This window comes from Oncorhynchus nerka, linkage group LG23 (assembly GCF_034236695.1).
Source record: "Oncorhynchus nerka isolate Pitt River linkage group LG23, Oner_Uvic_2.0, whole genome shotgun sequence".
Classification (NCBI taxonomy): domain Eukaryota; kingdom Metazoa; phylum Chordata; class Actinopteri; order Salmoniformes; family Salmonidae; genus Oncorhynchus; species Oncorhynchus nerka.
In genome coordinates, this window is record NC_088418.1 from 43,355,291 (window position 1) to 43,365,865 (window position 10,575).

Genomic DNA, 10,575 nt, shown 5'->3' on the forward strand with positions numbered 1-10,575 from the left:
GCTAATATTTAATAATATGCATGTCAATCTCTCCTGGCTGAAAGTGGAGGAGAGATTGACTTCATCACTAGTTTTATTTATGAGAGGTATTGGCATGTTGAATGCACCGAGCTGTCTGTCTAAACTACTGGCACACAGCTCGGACACCCATGCATACCCCACAAGACATGCCCCAAGAGGTCTCTTCACAGTCCCCAAGTCCAGAACAGACTATGGGAGGCACACAGTACTACATAAAACCATGACTACATGGAACTCTATTCTACATCAAGTAACTGAAGCAAGCTGTAAAATTAGATTTTAAAAACAGGTAATAAAAAAAACACCTTATGGAACAGCGGGGACTGTGAAGCAACACAATGTGTCACAGACACATGCATACACACACACACACACACACACACATACGCAGTATACATACACATGGATTTAGTACTGTAGATATGTGGTGGTGTAAGGGCCTGAGGGCACACAGTGTGTTGTGAAATGTATTGTAATGTTTTTAAACTTTTGCTGGACCCCAGGAAGAGTAGGGCAAACTAATGGGGATCCATAATAAATACATGCTCTGCTCACAGTCACACACCCAAGACAGCCAGGCTTCCTTCACACGCACACATCTTCAATCTTCACTTGATGAAGAAATATGGAAGTGTAAACCAGTCTGTAGCACTACAGTTAGTTTTAATTTCAATTCAATAACTTTTCAAAAAGTATTGGAGAAGCAAACCAGTCAGCCCATGTCACCCTTTTACTCTCTGCTGTGTCATTGTCAGATTCTTGATAAGAGCAATCTGAAAAGAGAGGAGTGTGATTACTAAGCAATGAGTCCATCTGTAAACGGCAGGGCTGATTTCCCAGGCTCTCTGTTCTGTCACGGTTCCCTGAGTCAGCTGAAAACATCTAGCTTGCATCCCAAATAGCACCCTATTCCCTATATAGTGCAATACTTTTGATCAGAGCCTATTAGGGAATAGGGTGCCATTTGGGAAGCATCCCTAGCATCAGTCTGCAGTCTAGCTGTAGAGATGGAAATAGGAAATAAGTCTGTCTCCTCACCGGTCTGTCTTGGTGTCGTTGGTTCGTCTCAACAGATCGTAAATTATCTAACTGTGACAGATATGCCTGAAATGACTGTCCCCCAGCTGAAAGGTAGCGCACGGTCGATAGAGACCTATTACCATAATATCAAATCAGAGATTTCGAAGTCAAACGGAACATTTCTCTCAAGTGCCAGGAAGGGTTTGCGTCTCGCTTTCCCCTCATTTACTGTGTAGTGAGTGCTGATTGCCCAGATCCGGACAAACCCATTTGCTATGATATCTTTCTTTGGCCCTGGTACATATCATCTCTTTTCTGCCTAATAAAACTACCTAAACTCTTGTTCTAACTCCATCTCGAAACTCTAATCATAAAACACTTTTATGGCCATTGATGATTCAATAAAAACCATATTTAAACACTTAAACAATAACTACTGGATACAGACAAAGCCTAGTCCTGTGTGCTTTTTAGTCCAGGACTAGGGCTAATCTGTTTCTGAGGGAAACGGCCCCCAAAGTTGGTGGTTTGGGATTAGTCTTGAGATTCAAGATACTATTACGTGACTGACGAGGCCTGTACCTCTCCTATCCAACAGGTTCGACTGACTGTATCTGCTATTCTACCACAGGCACCAACGATCCAGTGACTTCAGCCCTGCACATCATCATGGGTAAGTAACCATACACACACACACACACACACAAACACAAACAGGTCTATCGGTCTCCTACCTGTCCACGTCGAGATTTAATAGAATGTCTTAATATATCTCGGTGACAATGCTCACAATTAGCTGCATCTCTCAATAGTACAAGCATTCTATGTCTGGGTACAGTACGGCATCCTACGTCCTGCAGGTACACTTGTGTTGTCCCATGCGCACAGTCTGGAGTGTGGTTTAAAGAGATAACATTGCACTCTACTAGAGTCCTGTCCAGGGGGGTTTGGGTCAATTCAGGAAGGACACTGGTTATTCCAGTTCTCTTCCATGCTTTTCAATGAGGACCCATTTGAATTTGGTTCACTTTCTGAATGGACTGATATTGATATGGCATTGACCCGGACGCCAAGACTATTCTACAGGGAGTGTTCCGTGACGACATTCCAACCAGTTGAATAAGGCCCCCTTTCTGTCTGTTTTCCAGGTGACTCCCAGCCCATGGATGTGTGTTCTGTCCATCACAACAACACCTTCCTCAGGTACTCCGTCTCGCTGCTCGGATACGGTTTCTACGGCGACGTGCTGACAGACAGCGAGAGGAAGCGCTGGATGGGGCCTTCCAGATACGACTTCTCGGGTAAATTGTGTTATTACAATTGCAGTCCAACGATTAGTTACTACGTCATGTAGTAAAAATAAAAAAATAATCTCCATTTCCGAATATGACCTACAGGGAAAGGGAGGAATAAGTGGAGAAACTAGACATTTCACACAATGTCAACATCAGGATTTTCAAAGACGCACACTGCTTCACACATTGCAGGCCTAAAGACGTTCCTGACCCATCAGTATTATGAAGGGACCGTCGCTTTCCTGCCCGCTGAGGACAACCTGGGGAACCCTAGAGACAAGATCAAGTGCATGACTGGGTGCCATATCTGTGAGCAGGGTGCCAACAATGGGCAGCTCCTCTCATTGGATCATGTCGACAAGATGGCTGAAGAGAACTCTGACAAGGGTAAGAGGTTATAGTCCTCTGTAAGTGTGTGCAGTGTGTAGTCTTTTCCCTGTTGCCATGTCTGTTGATAAAGCTGTTTTCCCTCCTGTCCCCTCGTCTGTCTCTCTCTCTCTCTCTCACTGTCATGACGCCCGACAGACAGTCATAGTATACCGTATGGTGTTGAACACACACACTCCTCACAGCCCACTCTTCTCATCCCAGACCCTTATCTACCCCACAACACACATACACACACACACTACAGTCCCCACTTTTGGGAAATGGGAAACTCTTCTAAGCCGGCATTTATTTATTCTGAGCAGCAGATAGGATAAGTAGAGTTTACTGAGAGCCACAGAGATCCCCTTTCTCCTCTCATCTCCCGGGACTCTAATTGGTGTTAATTTCCGGCTTCTCTGTTGTGGCTGACTGGAGCGCTGGCTGAGGCGACAGGTCCCTGTGGTGCTGGGACACACACACACACACACACACAGACAGAGGGAGTCAGAACCCCACTAATCAGGGAGATAGTTGGTCTGGCTGCCAGAGTTGGCGGCAGACTTGCTGCACACGTTTTGGCGATCAAATCTCCAACAACTGCTTAAGCAATGGGGCAAGACGCCGGCTCGGTGCCACGTCGCAAACGAGCCTCCCGAAATGTTTAATGTGTGCGGGACACTTGAGAGGTTCCCGAGCTAAGACGATGCCAAGACCTACAGTAAAGTTTGTAAATGTCTAATCACAATCCCATTGGTAGTTTTTAAAGACGTCTAATCATTTACTTTCCAAGTAAATGAATTTAGTTTTTTAATCCCGGTGGACTTGTTAATGTTGGTTCAGGTTATCGTTCCTGTGAGTTTGTTTTACGAGGGGACTAGAATAATTAAGCGTTTTATGGACTCGGATCACATAATATTCCCCATGCGATCAGGGATATTATCGTAAAACACTCAAACATTTTGGAGTTACTGTACATCCCCCATTAAACCACTCAACCAGTCATTTAATGGCAGAAGACTTTGATTCACCTAACAGTTACCGAGTGGCGTCACATGAGTGTAATAACACACAATATTTTATCCAGCCTCGCTCCTGATTTTAGAGCACCCAAAGAGTCAACAAGAGTGTTTTTATATTTTACTAGCAATAATACAGATGCAGCACTGTCGGAAGAATTTCCCCCAAAAGGGATGACACTTTTTTTTGATCGATCATCTCCTCTTGTGTTTAAAGAGACCAGTGGTGATGGTGTATGGCGGGTGATCCGGGGGAAGTTCCTAGCAATCAACGCTGCCAGTATGAGCTGTGCCTGTCCTCGCAGCCCTAGAGGCCTGTCGCCCTATGCCCACCTGGCCGACGGCACCACAGACCTCATCCTGGTACGCAAGGCCTCCCGCCTCGACTTCCTCCGACACCTCATGCGACACACCAACAAGGACGACCAGGTGGGGAACTCTTGAGTTGTCATTGAGAGAAACATTTTGCTATTTGTTTATTTATTTTCACATTGTCAAGCGTAAAAGATCATTAGATGTAAGATGACTCAATCAGAGGTGGATATCTCCCCTGCCAAAAAGTGATAAGATTTAGCAAAGTTATTTGCTAAGTAAGTACGGATTATTTTCAAACCATATTCATCTCTGGCAATGTACTGGCTTGATCCACAATACAACTTTTGAAAGTCACAAGGGGTTCGGGGGGAGATGGAGAATTCCTCCGTCACTTGCTCAGTCACTCATCTCTCTCACGTACTGCATGTCACGGGTTACTCAGCCTTCACAGAGAGATGGAGATTGAGTGGGAAAGAGTTTCCCTGTATTTTGCTTGCAGACCTCATGGTTTAGTTGGCTGACACAGCTCTTTCTAAATCAGGGTATACCTCAGTTCAGACACTCTCTTGCGTCCCACTCCGCCCTCTCTCACTTTTCGTAAATATCCCAATTCTACAAAGTGATATCCCAATTCTACAAAGCGCTCTGGATAACTTGCATCATCCTCCTGCGCATACTGCCACACACACAGGTGGGACGGTAGGATTTCCATTGCATTATACCTCTGTAATATCTGCATAGCCCATCCACCACGGAGCGAAACATGGAGTGAGAGGCCAGTAAGTGTATTCATAGTTTTGTCGAAAGTTTTTTAGGGGACACTTGGTATGAATACTAACCAGGCCCAGTCATAAAGTGAGTGTGATGGAGAATAAATCGCTCTGACACCCTCCTCTCAGACAATCTGGGGAGTAGAACTGAGTAGTGATGGGGGGGATAAAGGGAGGTTGTTTTCTGGTGCAGTGAAAGATTCAGACCTTTGACTGACCCCTTCTTTTCTGCCTCTTTTCCTGACTTTCTATCCATCCCCTCTTGTCTTTACTCCCTTCTCCTTATTCCTACCTCTGTCTGTCTGTCCCTCCCTCTCTGTCCCTCCCTCTCTGTCCCTCCCTCTCCGTCCCTCCCTCTCCGTCCCTCCCTCTCCGTCCCTCCCTCTCTGTCCCTCCCTCTCTGTCCCTCCCTCTCTGTCCTCACTCTCTGTCCCTCCCTCTCTGTCCCTCCCTCTCTGTCCCTCCCTCTCTGTCCCTCCCTCTCTGTCCCTCCCTCTCTGTCCCTCCCTCTCTGTCCCTCCCTCTCTGTCCCTCCCTCTCTGTCCCTCCTCCCTGTCCGTCTCTCCCTCTCTGTCCCTCCCTCTCCGTCTCTCCCTCCCTCCCTCTCCGTCCCTCCCTGTCAGTCTCTCCCTCCTCCCTCTCCGTCCCTCCCTCTCCGTCTCTCCCTGTCCGTCTCTCCCTCCCTCCCTCTCCGTCCCTCCCTCTCCGTCCCTCCCTGTCCGTCTCTCCCTCCCTCCCTCCCTCCCTCCCTCCCTCCCTCCCTCCCTCTCCGTCTCTCCCTCTCCGTCCCTCCCTCTCCGTCCCTCCCTCTCCGTCTCTCCGTCTCTCCCTCTCCGTCTCCCTCTCCGTCTCTCCCTCTCCGTCTCTCCCTCTCCGTCCCTCCCTCTCCGTCTCTCCCTGTCCGTCTCTCCTCCCTCCCTCTCCGTCTCTCCCTGTCCGTCTCTCCGTCCCTCCCTCTCCGTCCCTCCCTGTCCGTCTCTCCCTCCCTCCCTCTCCCTCCCTCCCTGTCCGTCTCTCCCTCCCTCCCTCTCCGTCCCTCCCTCTCCGTCCCTCCCTCCCTCCCTCTCCGTCCCTCCCTCCCCTGACTTCCATCCCTCTCTGCCTCCACAGTTTGACATGTCCTTTGTGGAGGTGCACCGTGTGCGGCGGTTCCGTTTTGTTCCAAAGCAAAGCAACGGGATCTCAGAGGTGGACCTGAGTGAGACCAGTGGGAAGAAGATCTGTAACCAGGTCTGCACGGCCCATCCCAACAACGACACTGGCCATAGCAACTGGAACTGTGATGGGGAGATCTTGCCTCATGCGGATATACAAGTGAGGTATACTATTCAGAATTGTAATATGTTGGTTTTGTTAAGAGATTTAAAAAGTTTGAGGTTTACCCACGTGCGCACACACACACACGGGGTCCCACTTCTTCCACCTAAATATCAGTAGATATCTTTATATAGCATGATGGTGGCTCTCCCTCCCACCACCACAACATCAGTAGAGATCTTTATATAGCATGATGGTGGCTCTCCCTCCCACCACCACAACATCAGTAGAGATCTTTATATAGCATGATGGTGGCTCTCCCTCCACCACCACAACATCAGTAGAGATCTTTATATAGCATGATGGTGGCTCTCCCTCCCACCACCACAACATCAGTAGAGATCTTTATATAGCATGATGGTGGCTCTCCCTCCCACCACCACAACATCAGTAGAGATCTTTATATAGCATGATGGTGGCTCTCCCTCCCACCACCACAACATCAGTAGAGATGTTTATATAGCATGATGGTGGCTCTCCCTCCACCACCACAACATCAGTAGAGATCTTTATATAGCATGATGGTGGCTCTCCCTCCCACCACCACAACATCAGTAGAGATCTTTATATAGCATGATGGTGGCTCTCCCTCTACCACCACAACATCAGTAGAGATCTTTATATAGCATGATGGTGGCTCTCCCTCCCACCACCACAACATCAGTAGAAATCTTTATATAGCATGATGGTGGCTCTCCCTCCACCACCACAACATCAGTAGAGATCTTTATATAGCATGATGGTGGCTCTCCCTCCACCACCACAACATCAGTAGAGATCTTTATATAGCATGATGGTGGCTCTCCCTCTACCACCACAACATCAGTAGAGATCTTTATATAGCATGATGGTGGCTCTCCCTCCACCACCACAACATCAATAGAGATCTTTATATAGCATGATGGTGGCTCTCCCTCCACCACCACAACATCAGTAGAGATCTTTATATAGCATGATGGTGGCTCTCCCTCTACCACCACAACATCAGTAGAGATCTTTATATAGCATGATGGTGGCTCTCCCTCCCACCACCACAACATCAGTAGAGATCTTTATATAGCATGATGGTGGCTCTCCCTCCACCACCACAACATCAGTAGAGATCTTTATATAGCATGATGGTGGCTCTCCCTCCACCACCACAACATCAGTAGAGATCTTTATATAGCATGATGGTGGCTCTCCCTCCACCACCACAACATCAATAGAGATCTTTATATAGCATGATGGTGGCTCTCCCTCCACCACCAACACAACATCAGTAGAGATCTTTATATAGCATGATGGTGGCTCTCCCTCCACCACCACAACATCAGTAGAGATCTTTATATAGCATGATGTTGGCTCCCCCTCCACCACCACAACATCAGTAGAGATCTTTATATAGCATGATGGTGGCTCTCCCTCCACCACCACAACATCAGTAGAGATCTTTATATAGCATGATGGTGGCTCTCCCTCCCACCACCACAACATCAGTAGAGATCTTTATATAGCATGATGGTGGCTCTCCCTCCCACCACCACAACATCAGTAGAGATCTTTATATAGCATGATGGTGGCTCTCCCTCCACCACCACAACATCAGTAGAGATCTTTATATAGCATGATGGTGGCTCTCCCTCCACCACCACAACATCAGTAGAGATCTTTATATAGCATGATGGTGGCTCTCCCTCTACCACCACAACATCAGTAGAGATCTTTTGATAGCATGATGGTGGCTCTCCCTCCACCACCACAACATCAGTAGAGATCTTTATATAGCATGATGGTGGCTCTCCCTCCACCACCACAACATCAGTAGAGATCTTTATATAGCATGATGGTGGCTCTCCCTCCCACCACCACAACATCAGTAGAGATCTTTATATAGCATGATGGTGGCTCTCCCTCCACCACCACAACATCAGTAGAGATCTTTATATAGCACAACAGTGGCTTTCTTCCTGAACACATCGTTTACTTTATGCTCCGTTATACTTTGCCAATGAGGCATGGATGTGTAATCCTAGTTTATCTAATTCAATATCCCATCCACTGTTAAGAGCCTTTTAGTCCGTTCATTTATTGCCTTTTTCCTCTCCAGTAATTGTTCTTGGAATGAGTCCGCGAATGAGTGGCTGAGATAATTAATGGCGATAACCCTGATCCCCCCCCTGAAAAGAAAAGCAGTGCTTTCTTTCACTGCTAGACACACATACTATTTGAACCACCAGTGTGACTGACTGGAAAATGAAATCTGAGTGAACTCTTATTAAAGTCAGGGTCTCTCTAATGCATTAACCTCCACACTACTACTGGACCATTACAAGTCTCATCAGTGTTTCTGTAACCAGGCCACCTGAACGCTAAATAACAATCTCGGTTTTTACTCTAAAATGAACAGGGAAGCTTCTGAGCTTGGAACCTGATCTCCATTCCATTAGTTTTACATCTGTGTCAGACTGAAAACGAACACTCATTATGTTAATACATGTGTAACTGTTTTCTGTGTGTGTGTGTGTGTGTGTGTGTGTGTGTCTCTCTCTCTCTCTACAGTGTTCACTGCCAGCTGATCAGACTATTTGCCCGAGGTGTCGAGGGGAGGACCACGTTTGACACACACACATGGTCTGTAATAGAGGGATCAAGTCTCTCGTGGCAAGCTTAAGGGGACCAACTGTCCCCAATTGTGCTAGAAAGTCCTGCATTTGGACCCTTTATCCCTCCATCCTGCAACCACACATGCAAGTCCTGCATTTTTTAAATTTTTTATTTATAACTTTCATTTTTTTTTTTAAGTCAGTTGGTCACGTATTTCAACTTCCCATTTATTCGAGGAGAACTGCCATCAGCTTGCGCTTTTGACAAGACATACAGGCTGTCATATGGCGCTTTCCCTTCCCAGTCAAGTATCTTTCCTGATGCATCTCCCCGAGTATCTGCCGCAATTACACCAGATTGCAGTACAGGTTTCCGAGAATATGGAGACCCACATAATGAGATGAACGAAAAGGAGGAATCTGTTCTATGTACCTCCAATCAAAGTATGTGACTGATGTTCTGTGTGGGCATCCAAAGACAATGCGATGGGAAGTAGAAATCACCAAGCTAGACTGTCGGTAATGCCTCACTGCTTCTGCGTATCGCTGTGATACAATGTGAGGGCAGAGAAACTCCAGGGCAATCAGAGGTCCCTCAGTGATTTTGCTTTCCCAGGAAGTTTCGCACCTGTGGCACAGAGCTACAGTTTGTCTATTTTGAAGTGATTTAGTTAAGACTAGTAGCCCCTCTCACTAGGGGGGCTGCCAGTGGGTTGTCCTCTGTGTGTAGGGTAATGTCTTTGTGAGAGTGCCATCATAATGAGTTAGCGCCGTTACAATTATACACTAGCCCGCCATCAGACAGATGCTGCTTCCTGCAGCCAAAACATCAGCCAACTCTAGGACACACACACACACACACACACACACTCCATGCACGCACACACATCTATCATCTGCCACTGTGAAACCACACACAGACCTAAACTCTCAACACTGTGGGAGGCTCGGCCTGTTCTTTTGGAAGCCTCTCCACGATCATTACTGGTTGCTGCGAAAGGCCATGATTATATTTCAACTCTGAGCTGTGAGTGAATCAGGTCGTGCTTATAATGTTCCCTGTGGGTGAATGGTCTATGTGGCTGTCCCGTTCTGATGAACTGGCTGATGTTTCTTTGCTGTACAATGGATATATCCGTGTGGAACCAAACGGTGTCAGCCCCACGCTGACTCGCTAAGCCAGCTGACGTGGGGGAACGTTTTGACAAACACATGAGTTCTGCTGAAGGCTTTATAATGACCGAATATTTATGTAAACCATTCATCTTGCGGGTCTCAAGGTGACATGACACACTGTGTGTAACTAACCTGTGATGTGGATTATGATTTGATAAGAATTGAATATGTATGAATGTTTGGATACAGCTTAATTAAAGTGCTTTTAAACTAATAAGTGTGTGAAAAATGTGTATTTTTCTAGAAATGGTCAGAGGGCATTTTGAAGGTTGTGACTTTTGGTGTCAAGTGCAAATTGTTTTTTGTTTTTTTTACAGTAGGCTTTGAGGCTTTTAATAAACTTAAAGCCTTCATCAACCCTGTGCAGGTTTTGTAGTGGGTCTATGTGTGTTCCTTGTTCATGTCTTCTCCGTGTCTCTTCTGTTGTTATTCCTTAAACAGGAAGGACATTTGCCTACACACAAAAGCACAGACTGAAAAACGGGCCCCAGACGCAGCACTGTCGGTGGCTGGCATCCCTATCCTCTCTCTTGGCATGGTTTACAGGATGTTATTATAAATTAACTACATGAAACCAATACATGTTTCCCTGTTATCTGTAAGGGTCTTCCATAATGCTGGATGCGCCGCAAAGCCCATTCCGCTGACAGATATGCTTTACTGGGGAAAGGGACGAATGAGACGCCCACAG

The 10,575-nt window shown here is 46.7% G+C and overlaps 1 protein-coding gene across 3 annotated transcripts in view; it reads left to right on the plus strand.

Annotated features, from left to right (window-relative positions):
- Positions 1-10,246, plus strand: part of cerk (ceramide kinase) — a 37,006-nt gene extending 26,760 nt beyond the window's left edge. The window contains exons 7-12 of one of the 3 annotated variants that reach the window (XM_029630028.2): positions 1,640-1,714; positions 2,190-2,342; positions 2,529-2,723; positions 3,939-4,150; positions 5,917-6,125; positions 8,665-10,246. In XM_029630028.2, coding sequence (XP_029485888.1) covers positions 1,640-1,714; positions 2,190-2,342; positions 2,529-2,723; positions 3,939-4,150; positions 5,917-6,125; positions 8,665-8,776 — 956 coding nt within the window. In that variant the 3' untranslated portion in view covers positions 8,777-10,246. The remainder of the gene's footprint in view (positions 1-1,639; positions 1,715-2,189; positions 2,343-2,528; positions 2,724-3,938; positions 4,151-5,916; positions 6,126-8,664) is intronic. The other 2 variants (XM_065008130.1, XM_065008129.1) reach the window with 2 other exon arrangements.
- Positions 10,247-10,575: the final 329 nt, after the last annotated feature.